Here is a 15,781-nt window from a genome sequence, read left to right as displayed (position 1 = left end):
TTTTATGATCTCCATTTTTTTACTATGTGAATCTAAATGTGTGGTTAGTATCAACATAATCTATGAGCATGAGTTAGGAATGCCTTTTATGCTAGAATGAGTTTATCTTTAATTATATTGTTAAACTAGAGCATAGCTTTAACTAATTCTTTCAGATTCTATTTGTCCATTTCTCAATGTTAGTTCATCCAAATATTAAGAAGCAACTCTATACTGAATCATTTGATATCTTAATCCATGTAGCAAAAACATATTAGATGACCATTCATTGTGAGCTAGAACCACACTTAGATAATACATTAAGGATCGATCGATATAGCATATCTTATTCAATGGGATAAAGACTTAATTGTTATATATTTGCTAACATTGGACCACCTTTGGGCTCGTATTGTGCTCAGGCCGGTGTGTGAACTCGAAATCGACATGCACGAACGCCCTCTCCACCTCAGGGAGCTGCTCCAACTTCATTTGCAGCGTCTCACCAATGTCGTGTGCCTGGCTCAGAGCCATTTTTGCAGGTAACACAATGTCAACTTCAACGAAGTAGTTGGAGCCAAACTTGTACGCCCTCACTGTGTCGATGTGTTGGATTTCCTGATGGTGATTCCAGATGAGATACGTCAGCTTCGTCAAGTATTCTGGGGATGCTGATTTACCAACCAGCAAATCCACATTCTCGAGCACCGTCTTAGCCCATGTCCCGATCGTGTACACAGCAATCTGTTCATGTAAATGTGGAATTAATCCTTCAACAAAACATTGATAGATAGTTTGTCTGACTTACCAATATAGCACCAACAGAATCCATCCACCAGTAGAATCTGATAGCGAGCAGAGAAGAGACTAAACCGATGGAATTGGTGAGGACATCAAAGAGATGGTCTTGGGCATAAGCCCTCACAATCTTATCTTGGAAGCTGCGACAATAGAGCAGGAGGATGAACTTGACCACAGCCACTGAGGCCATGCTGCCGATCATCCATATCTCCTTCTTGGTATCGAAAGTTGGATGCTCCTGCAGTTAATTGGTAGGTTTCAATAATTTGCATAAGGAATTCAATCTGATATCTGACAATTAATATGGAGAAGTAGGGGTACCTTACCTTACTAATTAACTGACGACCAGACTCTATTAATACTTGAAAACCAAGAGTACCCATAATAGAGGCAAACACAATAATGCCCTGCAAGAGATAGGACAAACTTAGGCAGGTTAAATTACACAAACTCCATGGATGAGTTATGGACTATCAGAGAAGTAGATTATGAACTACAGTTTGTAGACATTAGAAATGTCAGGGTCATTTACCACAGGCTGCATTCTGTTCTTGCCAATAGGGTAGCTGTATTGATTAGGTTTCTTCATGGCATATGTAGTAAACCAAAGGATAAGTCCAGAAAGAAGGTCCAAAAGAGAGTCTAGAGTGGAAGCTATCACTGCCATGGACCTGCTTTCGACAGATGCTACCACTTTCGATACGAATAGTAGCAAGTTGACTATGTTTGAGATACTGATTGCAAGACGTTCACTCTTTGCTAGTCTTTTCATCTCGTCCTATTAAGATAAAGGAAATGCCATAATTATGTGGTGAAGACCATAAATTAGAGAGTGATTAAGATAACGATAAGTGGAAAGGCATCAATTAATTAACAGACCACTGAAGGAGCTTCTGCTCGGTAGCCTGATTCTGAAATGTTCTCCATCTCATTAAATCCCTCCAGAAGCTTGCCTTGGCACTCGTAATACTTTGAGATTTTGCATTGTTTGCCTATAAATGAAATGGAAAAAAAAACAGATGACAATTTTCGACATCTCCAAGTAGATGCTAAGCCATATCTTAGTTCTATTGAGCAAAAAAAAGGAACTATAGTTTCTGTATCTTAGTTCTATCAAACTACATGGTTGATTGTTACTTCTAACCTTCTATTTAGTTTCTATATATATACAGTTCCTCGATCCCGTAATATTTTGTTTTTGTGTTTCTCATAAATCCCTTCATTTGATTCATTTCAAACTCATTGAAATTTGTTTTGTACTTCAGAAGCTTTCACCCTTGTCTCAATACTTGATTTCTTTACTTGGAGGAACAACTGCAGAATAGTAGGAAGTATAGAAGCTCTATATCGAGGAGTGGCTTTGAGAGTGACTCTGAAGGTTACTTCCATGATCTTCACCATGGCGACAAGGCTAGCAGCTGAATCGGATGCAAATCAACTAGAAGAATGATAGCTGATTTTGCCTTCTTTTGCGCTAAGATCATATCTTTACGGGACGATGTGTTGGGCTTTATGTCAATCTTCTAAAGCAATGAAGCAACTTCTAGCGATGTGCCTAGTTCCTACCTTTCCTAATTTGAAAAAGAAAAGGTGAAAAGAGATCACAAGGAACACAATAAGAGAAATAGGGAGAGAAATACAGAGAGTAGACATCTGATCGATGGTATAAATTAGAATTAATTGATTATTTTGATAAGGCTAAATAAGTGAAAATTCAATTTTCATGTCTTTCATATGGACATGAAAGATTAAATTAGTGACAAGAAATTAGGTCACTCCAATTTTTTTGTGACAAGAACAACTGAAACATATTACAATTTAGAAAATCTTTCCCTTTCATTATCTCTAGTAGCTAGAACTACCCCTTTTCTGCTGTTCTCTTTCATTAGGAAAGATTAAACCGATGCCAAAGAAAAGTTGAAGAAAAAAAAACAGGAATAAAGTAAAGCAAAAGTTTTTACCGAATTAGAAACTGCAGCAAGAAAAGTGAAACCTACAGTCGAACTCTTACGATCCCATGAATCAGGAACAAATTAAAAAACCTGAATTGTGTTATGTCTTCATATCTTTCTAAGATTTGATAGATTCCTACAAGTTAAACTAGGCATCAACTGTCCATAAATCAGTATAGAAAACAACAGATCAGCTCATCATCATGGACGTTCAAGAAAAACAGAAAGGATTAATCAACACAAACAAACCCTTGCTTCTTGCAAAGATTCGAGAAATCAAACGAGGCTTTTTGGACAGCTGCGGCGGCGAAAACCCAGTCATGTTGATCCTCCAGTTCGTCGTCGACGTGGCCGCCTCGCCCTGAGTCAACAGCTCATCATCCATGGCCGTCCGCCAACCGATCGAACCTCACAAAGACGAAAAAGGAAAGACTAAAAAAAGAAAGAGAGAGAGGAACGATCAGGATCTGATTCGAAAACGAGCAAAAAAACTGCTGGTGCAGGTCGTGGTTTCGATTCGTAAAGCAAGATGCTGCGTACGAATGAGTTTTCGATCGCCTTACTAAATCGACCAATCTATCCAATATAATTTCCGCCATTGCCACGTCTTATACCAGCAATCATGCAGATCGATGAAGGATATTAAGGAAAGTCGGCAGGTATTCATGGAGCTACGTACCAGCACACCTGTTGAACGTGAGTGCTTTCCTAGTGCCCTCCAATTCTGTTTGATATTTCACTATTTGATACCTATCTAAGACGCTCGAGATTCGGATTGCATTCCGGGAAGAAATTAACTTCAAAACAGTCCATTACACGACACAAAACATTCAAAGAGAAAGAAACACAGGCACTGATTAATTATGAAGTGGGTCTGGAGAACTCGGCACTCGCCGCTTGTTCTCCACAAATGCACCGGCGGAAGCAGAATCAAATACAGCAATACTGTGCGGCGCGTCGGGCTTTCTCTCAGCTGTAACAGCAACGGTTGCCGTCGTCTTCTCCAGTGCTGATCTTGAGCATGATATTTTTGAACAACAGCAGGTGCAGCAAAAACTGAAGAAGAAGAAGAAGAAGAGGAGGGCATGCAGCAGCAGTAGGGTCATCAAGGCACGCGTTCTTCCACTTCTCATATTGTCAGACACTGATCACAAGTCATTCAACCTCCGATGGAAGCGATGAGTTACGAGATAGATTTATGAGGAGCAAGGACGCAGTTGCCATGTATGTCAGTACTGCAATCAATGGAGAGAGATTGACTCGCAGATCATGTGGCAGTCACTAAGCGTGGTGTCCGATATATGGCCCTGCCCCCGGAAGACGGGGGCGTCCAATGGCGGTGACGGGCGTCCTTTGTCCCTTAGTTCATTCATTTTAATGTTAATTGGATCTGGAACACGATACATCATTTTGATGTGAAGTACTGTTCTTTCCTGTTCTTTGTCAGGGACCTGCTAGTGATCATGTCTGAGACTGTAAGAGAATCTTGTTAACGAGTTATGTGTTGATCCCGATTAACAATCGTCACTGCAGGAAAAGTCTAGTCTGTAAATATGGTTCACTTTTTAACGCAATATATAGTGTTTGGACTTATATGCGGCTTGAGCTTTAGGCATGCATTGCAGAGGATGAAAGCAAAAGAGACAATAAAGTCATGAAAGAGTAGCAATTCAGACTTTCTTCAAGAGGAGGACGTTACAGAGATTATACAAGCCACCAGGTATCAATCTCTCACGTCGTTGCTCATGAAATAAATTGATTATTAAAATGAGTAAATTTATTTTTTAGTTAAAGTTAGTATTACCACCTAGTGGTTTCACACGGTCAGCTCCACGAAAATTATCCGGGTAAATTTTTTATAGTGATCAACACCACCGTCGAAACGACCCCATATATATTCAGAAAATCCTCTAAGGGATTTTTTGGATGCACTGTTTCACTGTGTTGATAAGAGGTCTCAATGCCGAGACAGCACCTTAGTCGACAGACCCCTCAAGGGGAATTTTATTGTTGCTAAGAGGACTCAAACCCGAACCTTAAGAAATACATATTTCCATGCTTACCATTTGGAGCAAGTCACTTCGACTTCAAAACTGTCTAGGTAAATTTTTTATAGTGATCGGCACCACCGTCAAAACTATAGATAATGATGTAATATTTTAACAAATTGTCTAGCATTTCTTTTAATATATGTTCCGGTTGGATGTCGTGGGCAGTCAAACCATCAGTCAAGGAACTGTCATCTCACGCGCTGTCACTCCCGTTAGCGAAGGGACCTAAAGAAGAAAGCTGAACGAATGGATTAGTAGGGTGCTGGGATTCCCGACAAGTCACTCCGACGCTCAAGTCAGTATAAGAAGAAGAAAAAAAAGTGCATGAACTAGCTGAGAATCGAGAGAGTGTTCCTGTACCTGGAGGGGGAAATATATACTTATAGGAAAGAATCTCCACGCTGGTACGGGGGCAGACCCCTATCGTGACTGAGGGGGCATGTTCTGGCAGTTGTGGCCCTGATAAGTAGCATCTAGGGGACTAAATCTAACAACCTCGTAACTAGCTACCCTATGGCTCGATTGTAAGATACCAAAAATTTTAAGGGTTAAAATTAATCAAATTAAAGACTGAGTTTAAATTGGGTGGGATTAAGTGGGTTGAAAACCAAATTAGTCAAGCCCATTTAGGTTAATAGGTCAGATCTAGAATTTGATTAAACACGTAAATCATTAAAACTGAAACCCATTAGGTTATTAAATATAAGATACGGAAAAATTGGAACTCTTCTTATGAAGAGTAACAGAACCAAACGAGTTGATTTTGAACTCGAATGAACCAACTTGGTTTGGTTTGTGATGGAAGAAGTTTTGTCAAAACGGATATGATGAGAAAATTCGTCTTGTGAAGAAGAACCCAACAAAATTGATTTTAGTCAAATTAGACGTCGTTTGGTTAGAATCCGATTTGCTACAGCAAGCAACCGGTTCAATCGTTACAGTAGCCCTTAAGTTTAAACCGGTTTAGTTCAAACTCAAACCCCGATTTGAGTATTACTGTTCACTCTTCATTAAACTGAAATTACCCCTCACAACCCGCGACCCCGTCTCCTCTTCCGCACGATCCGCCACCGTGCGACGACCGGGTTTGCCGGAACCGACGCGAGCGCCGTCGAACGCCCGCGTCCGGCCCTGGAAACCACGGATATTAGGCTTTATAAGTCAAACACCGACGGAGCAAGCCCTGGATCGAGCCAATGCTGACTCCGCGAGCCCGCCTTCTGCCCGATCGCCGCTCTACTGCCGACAAGCCTCTGCCGCCGCACCTTGCTCGACGACGCCGACGCCGACGCCACCCCGAACTAGCACCACCCGTCGCGTGAAGACCAAAGACGCCGCCTTCCTCCCCTAACCGCCGTCGCTCGCCCTGCTCAGTGACGCCGTCGTCGTCGTCTGCCCTAGCTGGCCGCGTGGAGAGGACGCCGATCGTCGCCCGTCGTCCGCCGCGTGGAGCCAACACCTGATGCCGTCGACCCCACGATCCCCTCGTTGTCGAGGTTCTGCCGTCGCGTGGGGAAAAAGGAACGCGGGAGCAACAGAGTGATCCTCGATCGAAGCCTTCCCTACCTTCTTCATCCCAAATTTCTTGCCCTTTGTTTCCTTCTGCCACCAGAACCGCACCCACACACCACACCTCTCGGATCATCGGTAGCCTTCCTCGCGTGAAGACCGACGCCACCAACCGGAGCTACGGATCCTAGGGATTCCGAATTGAGGTAAGTATTCTTAAATCTGGTTAGGTCATGTTGCTGTCATCGAATCTAGGTTTGGAATGTTGAGTAAATTCTTGAATTGTTGGGTTCTGTTGATCGGGTGGGATAGGGATTAATCTATTAGATTGTTTCTTAAGTAATCGGGGCATGAATAATCTTATAGCTTACTTCCAAATTTTTCTATATAATGTGCACAGAATAATCTCACAAAACCACATAAACCCTACAGTAATGTCCGTTCTAAGAGATTTTAAAAACAATATGCATATTTATGATCCACCTTTATCCAAACTGAAGATGACCTTCAATCAATTTACTATCATAATCTGCTTATTAGTAGTTAAGTGGGCATCTACACGATAAGCAATTGAGGAGCTGCATAGGTATGAGTTAAAGAAAATTCTAGTCTACTCACTCTTGGTAAGTAGTAGATCTATTTGATTATGATTTTGGTCTAATCAATTGACCTAAGATTGATTTAATTAAAGTTTATGCCTAATTAACAAGGAGATTAATTTAATTAGGTAGATAATTAATGACTAAGTTATTATTTAATTAAAATTAGATTATTCATAATTTAGTTTATTAATAGATTTAATTAAGGTAATTAGTTTATTACAAATTTAATTATTAGTTAATTTGATAAACTAATAGGTGATTAAGATGTAATTAAAGAGGGATTAATTACATAGGTTAATTTGATTGGTCGTTGGATTAATAAATGATGAGTTGATTTGGAATAAGACTAACTTGAGTTTAAATTAACTTGGGTTAATTGGATTAGATTGGTGGTTAGATTAATCTGGGGTTCGGCTAGGATTTGACCTGTTGTAGAATTTAATATAATATTATACTTAGTAGTGTTGTATTTGTAAATTTCAGGACCATGATTGGTACGGAGAAATTTTTATTGTGGCGATTCGTTAAGCAGGTGGGTAATCCCTGTATTTGGTCAATACATGTTCAATTCTTTCCTAATGCATGTTATTTTTCTGTTATTATTTATTTGATACCTTCATCATAATTCTGTTCATTGTTATCTGGATACCTTTGTTATATTCTTATTTCTTCCTTGCTTGTCCTTAATTCGGTTGCCCTTATGAATAACTATATAGTTGCTTGTATAAACCTTTGGTTATCTATGTGATCTATTATCTATGCATGTTGCTCTTGGTTATTGTTGACTTGATCATAACATCATGACGATTGCTATCTAGCAATTAAGATCTATTGTTTTGCCACCAGACTACTTTGTTGTAGGGTTGGATTGATGGCAGTTTGATGTCGGATACTCCCAACATCATATATACGTGACTGGGATGAGTGTGACAGTTGCATCATGCATATGCTTGTATTATGTGCATTATAGGTAGTTATATATGACTACCTATTATTACTGTCACCAGACTACTTTGTTGTAGGGCTGGAATTATGACAGTATGGCCCCCACGGGCGAGGTCAGCTGGTCAGGGCATGGGTGCTTGCAGCATGAGGTGGGCGGTTCGAGGGCTCATGGTTGCATTTGCGATAACATCAATCTGTGCCATGTTTCCAAATCCCTCGGCCACCATGCCCTGGTCAGTCCCGCATTCACCGTGATTTACCTCTCCACAGATGGTCGGGGGGCCGATCGTGTGGGGCCGCTAGGTTGGCGGATTCCAACCTTTTGCAGCATGGAATTATGACAGTATGATGTCGAATACCCCCAGCGTCATATATATGTGATTGGGACGAGTGTGGCAGTTGCATTCATGCATGTGCTTGCATTATGTGCATTATATAGGCAATGGACCGTATATAGATGTTGCATTTGGTTGTATACTTGATTGATCCTCGATTGATGCATTTGGTTGTATACTTTTGCATTCAACTCATTAGAATCTTCATCTATGAGATGATATTTTGATACTGGTGTAATTCATCATTTCAAATTGGAATATAATTTAGTTACAAAATCAACACGCTACTACGACTCAGATATATATATAGTACAATAGGCAATGTCTTGGATTTATGAGTTATTAACTTTAGAAACATATATTTTTAATTATCTAATTAAACTCTTCGTATATGCACAACATTTTTCATGTCTCTTCTATCATTAAAAATTTACTCTCTACACATTATTCTACCTTTGATAACAATGTCTTCTTTGAATTTTATTCTAATCATTGTCTTATAAAGGATATAAAAATATGCACCATTTTACTTTATGCTATCTTCAATGTTCTTCTACTAAAGCTTTTATCAGTTACACAAAAACAAACCAATTTAATATTCTCAATTTGATCATCCTTCTTTTCATATTATTTAGATATTCATCAATTGGTATGATATACTCACTTTATTTATCTCTAAATTATCTTTTTTTTAAACTTTCCACTTAAAATAATCTATTTAAAAAAAAATTAAATATAAAATGCTCGCTTTTCATTTTAACTGTAAGGAGAATATCAAGTTCTTTATATCATTCATCAAGTCTTTAATCCTCACACTCCTTTAAAAAAAAAGCTCCGAAGAAAAGAACATCATCATATAATAGAAATTACTTTAAGTCTTTTTCATCATACATTAGTCCCTCGTAAATTTTGGGAAAAACTTGTCGATGCTACACATTATCTCATAAATCAATTTCTTACTCTATTGCTCAATCAAAAATATCCATGAGAAAAATTTTATAATCATAAACTTAACTACATTTTCTTTTAAATTTTTTATTGTGCATGCTATTCTTAGCTACTACTGTTATACTCTAAATATAAACTAGACGTATGTTCACAACAATATATTTTTCTTAATTAACTATAGCAACTTACATCATGGGTATGGTTAATTAGATGAATATTCAAACCAATTGGATATATATTTTAATTATGGCATATTAGTTTTGATGAGTCTCTTCCTCGTTTAGTAGCTTTTTTAGTTTAATTTCTCCTTCTAAGACCAATGACACATTTTTTATACCAGCTAACATTGCAACAAACACAACTTTTGGCTTCTCTAGCTAGAAACGATGTTGATATAAGAAGGGATGGTTTTCTAGATTTGACCCCCCTCCATCTTCCATTGTGCTAGTGCAATCAACCCTTGATCAAGGTTGACCAGGTTGATCAAACTTGAGTTGACTCGAGTTAGAATTTCAATATTTGATCAATATATTAGTTGGTCAAGTGAGATGTCAAGTAAGTCGAGATTAACCGAATACTTGACAGTCGATCAATATGTTAAGTTGGTTGAGTGAAGAGTCAAGTAGGTCAAGGTTGACCAGATATTTGACAAAATACAGAAACTCTAAGTGGGTTATGATTAATCGGACACTTGATGATAGAAAGCTCAATAGAAAGTTGGAAAAAGAAAAGTCAAAGTGTGTTATGGAAGACCAAACACTTGACATAGGAAGCAAAGTCTAAGTTGGTTACGATTGACTTGACATAAGAAGCGAAGTCCAAGTCAATTAAGATTGACTTGACACTTGACATGTAAATGAAAGCCCTAACAAGTTGAGAAGGACTAGATGTTAAGCAAGTATGAAAAGTTTTAACAAGTCATGGAGAATCGGTTGTTAGGTAAGTGTAGAAGTCCAAACAGGTCAAGAAAAATCAGATATTTGATATGGCTAAAGGAAGTCCTGGTAGGTCAAGGGTAACGGAATGCTAGGATTAGATGTTGGGCAACAAATGACACATCAATATGGACTAGATGCTGGACAAAGGAATACCTAGTAGGTTGAGATCAACTGGAAACTAGACAAGATGAGAATTCTAGGTAGATTTCTAGGTAGTAGCAATCGACTAGCAAATGCTAAATTTTGAATTCATGGTTAGGAGATTCGGGCGAACAAACCAGGTGTTTGATCGCACACATGAAATGTTAGTCTTGACTCCTTCGTGCTCAACAACCTACTCGGACTTAGGCTGCTCAAGCAAGGTGTTCGTAGAGTTGGAATGGGGGAACCCACTCGGGCTCAGGACTCAGAGTTGATGAGTGTTCGGGGTGCTCGGGCTTCGATAGTCAGTCAACTCGAGCTTCGACATTTAGCCATGACCTTAACCGCCTTAGGGTTAGGTTTTGACGTTCGATTGCACCCGCAATCACCTTGGGCTTGAACATCGGAGTTTGACTGTGCTCACAACCCACTCGGGCTTGGGTTAGATTGCATGTGTGATGTTTGATTGAAATCAATCGACTGATAGAGTATATCAATCGAGTGATATCACTATTCAGCCAATAGAATATTTAGAACTTGACTGTGAAATTCAACTAATTAGGCAATAGTCGACTGATGGTAATGGGCAATTGACTGATGCTAAGGTAGATAGAGTCGTTGAACTGACAGGTCAAAGTAACATTTAAATCTATAGTGGATCAATCAACGGATAGGTAAGATCAATCAACTAATAGGTGGAAATCAATCTGACAACAATCCTATAAAGAGGATTTCGAGGAAGATTAAAGAGACTGGTTCTTGAAATTTTGGAGATAAAGTATCGTTGTATTTCTCACCATCAAGAGGGAATCCAAAGCAATAAGAAATCATCCAAAGTAAAGATTTCGCTTGTAAAGTTATTTTCACTTTTATTTGTATTTGTATTTTTATATTGCTTGTATTTGCTGTGAAAAGGTTGTAAGATGCTTTTTTGTCTCCAAAAAGTATCCAAGAAGGAGAAGGGTTAGTGATGGTAGTTGTTAGGACTATGTCTTGGATGTAGTCGCCTTGGAAGATAGTGAACCAAGTAAAACCAATGATGTTGTGCATGTGGCATTGAGTTTGATTAAAATTTTTCACTACACATTCAAATGATCAGTACAAAATCAAGACGAAGCAATCAGAGTTATTGACCCCCTCTAGCTCGCACGAATCCTAACACATTGATCTCTAAGGCCTCTCCTATTGATTGCCCCCAAACACCATCCGATTTAGATAATATTCTTTTACCTTCTTCGAGCCCTCACCTCATCAATAAATAACTTTGATGATGATACTCCTTGATGCACACTTCCCTTAGCAACATATATGCACAATGTTGCCCCTAGGACTAAGGTGCGATGGTAAGAGGTGAGATAAGCTCTCTAGGTAATAAGGGTTCAAATCTCACTCAAGGCATATACTTGGAGAGTTTGAAAAACTTATAACGTTATAGGCCATCTGTCATGACCCATCTGTGCTTTCCTGATTTATTTTGGTATTAGTGGGAAAATTTTTATGGGATCAGGTCAATCACCTCTAAAATTAATCGGATAGTAAGAACTGGATATATAACTGAATTACCATATATATATATATATATATATATATATATATATATATATATATATATATATATATATATATATATATATATATATATATATATATATATATATATATATAATCATCTTTTTTATATACATGCAATCAAGGACCCAAACAGGTGTGTTGTAACGGCTATAGAATATTATTCTCCTTTTCACGATAATGTTGGATCAGAAGCACAGTAGAATATGTTTCTAATTAACATGGATCTTCGTGGTACATATAGTTTTGAATAAAATAACATGAAATGAAGAACATACCTCGTACTTCCTGACGATCGTGAACGATATCACAAACAAGAGTAACTCCTCTAGCGGTATCTACTTGCACTAGATTACGAACTAGATATGATCTGCTAGGTGCTAGCCTCTTGGATCGACAAAACCTTTTAGAAGCACTATAGATCTCTTTCGATAAAAGAAAGGGAAGTGGAGAGAGAGCTCTATTTTTCTTATTTTTTCTTCTCTTTCAAGGATGGCTATTTATAGCCTCCAAGAGAAAGATGAAGAGTCTCCATTAATGTAAGAAAAATGAAGAGCCTCCATTAATACAAGGAAGATGAAGAGTTTCCATTAATATAAGAAAGATGAAGAGTTTCCATTAATACAAGAAAGATGAAGAGTCTCCATTAATATAAGAAAGATGAAGATTGTGGCTATCCCGATTCTCTCTTCTTTGGATCAAATAAAATCATATTTTATCTTAATCCATTCTAGCTTCCAATATTTCAGAATTAATTAATAATCTAATTAACTCTTATTCAAAAATAATAAATTGATTAATTTTAGTATCCACTAAAATAATCATTACAGATATTGTTCATTTCTATGTGTTATGCGTGTGACCCTTTAGGTTTTATACATGAAGGCAGTGTAAATCCATACACAGACTAAAATGACCGTCTAGCAATAATTTTTAGTCACCCAACGTGATAAAATATTAGTCATAAACTATAAACTACCATGAATCGATTACTGTGTAATTTAATCTCTTCATCTAGACTACATCCCAATTAATTTAGTGCATTATACATCATCATCAATTAATTATTTTACTTGATTTTCAAGATATAATATAGACTCCTCTTGAATGATAAACCATTCCATCATGATCATGAATTTCGAGTCACTAATATCTCTATTAGGCGGCCAGGATATTAACTCCCTAATCCAAAAAAGCGATGAATCTTATATTGACTCAATACTATTCTCTTTACGCTTTATCATTGTAAAATACCTAAACTCTTAAGGTTTAATTGCAATTATGTATAAATTAAATAGGTAATTGGATAATGGGTTTAATGGGTTGTGAGCAGATCCGGCCCGTTAACACCGGATATAAGATCCGATTCGTTGAGAAGGCTACAGTAGACCTCCTCATCGCGATCTTCCTCTTCTCTGTTCCGTTCGACGTGCCTCCATTTCCTTCGTCTCCACCGAAGTCGAACGGGAGTGAGCTCGCCGCCCTTTGCCGGAGCCGAAGTGGTGGAAGATCCGGCGACAAGAGCTTGGTTGATTGAGGTTGGATGCTCGACGGTGGGAGCTTGAATCGGCGGCGGTGAATCGGAGGAAGAGGAAGAGATCCAGTGAGTTAAGCTATAGATCTTTGGATTTCTAGGTTTTGAGCTAAGATCTGGGGTTTTGGGTCTTCAGATCTTGGATCGGGAAGCTCGATTGGACTTGGCCGGCGGTGAGGACTGTGGTTGGTTTCTGCCGCAAGCAAAAGGAAGAGGATTGGTAAGTTCCGATTTAGCTAGGGTTCGGGTTTTGCTTGGTTTATGAGCTGATTCCTGTGGATTACATCGATTCTTCTTAGATCTTGACTGATGTTGTTCCTACAGTTCATTAGTGTAAGCTGACTTGATCGTAGCTTGAAGAAGCTTCGGTTGCAAGAGGAAGGAAGAAGGAGAAGTGAGCTTAGATCCAGTGGTAAGTTGATGCCGGTTAGGTCTTGTATGAGTTTGTTTCATTAGATTGCTGGTGAGAATGGGTTACTGTATCATTGATGCTTGTTCTGTTTTTGGAACAGAGTTGTGTGGGAAGACATTGAAGTTTAACCGTGAGCTAGAGTTTGATTTGGAACAGATCTGAGCTAGGGCAAAGATTTTGATCGGAATTGAGGTAAGGATTGTGGTTGTGATCTGTAATTTAATACACTGTTCTATTTGATTATGTTGGATTTGTAAAGTTCGAGTTGTGAGAATTGAGGATTAACCTAAGTGTTGAGTTAGGTTAAATTGAAGTGAACTAAGTATGGATGTTTAAAAATAAAGTATGACTTTAGTATACTTCAGTTGGTTTAATTGTTGTAATTAGAGATAGTATTTATCTTATTTCAGGACCTTGACTTGACTGATCTTATTACACGGAGTTTGTTATTTTTCTGGGGGTTCTAGTTATCGACGACCATCTGACTCAGGTGGGTACCCTGTACTTGATCAATACAGGTTCTCTACAGTGCATGTTTCTTCCTGTTGTTTCCTACCACGTTGAAACTGTTGTTGCTTAGTTTATTTACTCCGTTAACATCTGTTGATACTCGATGTTTGATACTTTTTGTTGACCTTCATGATGATCAGTATTTATACTATCCTGTTCACATGTTAGAGACATGGTTGATATCTTATACCGTTGATACTTGACACATGTTGGTTGACCTTAGGATTACCTACCTATTGTTAGAATAAATCCTAATTGTTGTAACCCTGACCGATGATGTCCTTTAGAGATTCATGTTGAACATGCTAAATGATTGTAGCTATTACATGTTGGGATGATCACCATTCATTCATAATAGTTGTAGTTGTTGTTGGTGGTGGATCTTACCTGCACCGTATTGAGGTGCCACATAGGTAAGAGGTTTGCACTATAGTTGGGTGCAACCAGGACTGGCTCTATAGCCCTCCTGCCATACTGCCACTCCCCACTTATTTTAGTGGTCAGTTGTTGGAGATTGCGCAGTATGTCCTGTCGTGCGCCCCACTTTACTGCCGTGAGAGAAGTGACTGGGGACGACGAGTGCAGACAGTGACGGATATTTTGGTTGCTATGGTTGCTACATATTTACACGCACCGTTGGTAGGTTGATATAGATATTTAGTTTACTTTCATCATATGCTTACGATTGTTGAACTGATATGCTATGATTGTTGCACTGTGTGTCATGCCATACATGATACATGTAGATTCTTTTATCTGTTGCACAGTATGACTTATGTCGATTACCATGTTGATATACCATGACATATCCCTGATTCATGATACCTGTTGATTATTTATACCTGTTGTACAGTAGGACTTACTCCTATTTTGTTGTGTTGATATACCATGATTCATGTTGATACCTGTTAGTTGTAGTTTATTTCTTACTCAGTCTATTCCTGTTCACTTCAGTTGATTCTTATATTATTCCTGCTGTTGTACTTTACATGCACTTCTTCCTGTACCCACTGAGCATCTAATGCTCACTACCCAGACCCTGGGGTTGTTTATTTCTCCCCAGATAGCAGATAGGTACTTGGAGCTGGGAGATTCGGTCAGCTACTGTCATCTCACTTCGGGAGGTTGTTTTACTTAGTATGGTTGGTGTTTTTGGATTTTATAGTATTCGATATGGTTGTAGACACTTATTCATGATTTTGGATTGTATTTGGGGATTCCGAATTTGTTACGAGGGATATATGTTTTTCGTAGTTGTGTTTTCCTCTTTGTTTATATTTCCGTTGTTGCATATTCGTTATCTGTGCATGTGATGTGATGGTATGGCTGGGTAGACCTATTATAATTGCATTTGTTATGTATGTTGTGTGTTTGTTGGACGTGTAGTCCTATTTTCAACCGCCTGTGGCTGTGTATGCATGTTTGTACTAGGGAATTGTCATAGTTACTGGGGAGAAGTTGTCGAAATTTTTCGGACGGCCTTCCCGGGGCGTGACAGTCATACACCCAACAACTGTATGAATAATAATCCAATTAAAGATTACTTTTAACGGCA

General features: G+C 38.4%; 1 protein-coding gene and 1 long non-coding RNA gene across 2 annotated transcripts; one reads left to right on the top strand and one right to left on the bottom strand.

Moving 5' to 3' along the window:
• Nucleotides 1–314: 314 nt before the first annotated feature.
• Nucleotides 315–3,117, bottom strand: LOC141833571 (metal tolerance protein 7-like). Its single transcript, XM_074721051.1, has 6 exons — nucleotides 2,982–3,117; nucleotides 1,660–1,772; nucleotides 1,313–1,558; nucleotides 1,107–1,187; nucleotides 788–1,018; nucleotides 315–723 (listed from the first exon to the last, which is right to left on the bottom strand). Exons 1-6 carry the CDS (start codon nucleotides 3,115–3,117, stop codon nucleotides 364–366), a joined length of 1,167 nt encoding a protein of 388 aa, XP_074577152.1. The 3' UTR covers nucleotides 315–363.
• A 3,156-nt stretch (nucleotides 3,118–6,273) lies between these two features.
• On the top strand, nucleotides 6,274–15,546 carry LOC141832799 (uncharacterized). The gene is made up of 3 exons (XR_012602147.1): nucleotides 6,274–6,498; nucleotides 7,378–7,426; nucleotides 15,290–15,546. It is a non-coding gene; the product is annotated as an uncharacterized LOC141832799 (long non-coding RNA).
• The last annotated feature ends 235 nt before the right edge of the window (nucleotides 15,547–15,781 follow it).

This window comes from Curcuma longa, chromosome 8 (genome assembly GCF_044706935.1).
Source record: "Curcuma longa cultivar G26 ecotype Majalengka, Jawa Barat chromosome 8, ITB_CL_G26_1.1, whole genome shotgun sequence".
NCBI lineage: Eukaryota > Viridiplantae > Streptophyta > Magnoliopsida > Zingiberales > Zingiberaceae > Curcuma > Curcuma longa.
This window is presented reverse-complemented; position numbering and strand designations above follow the sequence as displayed.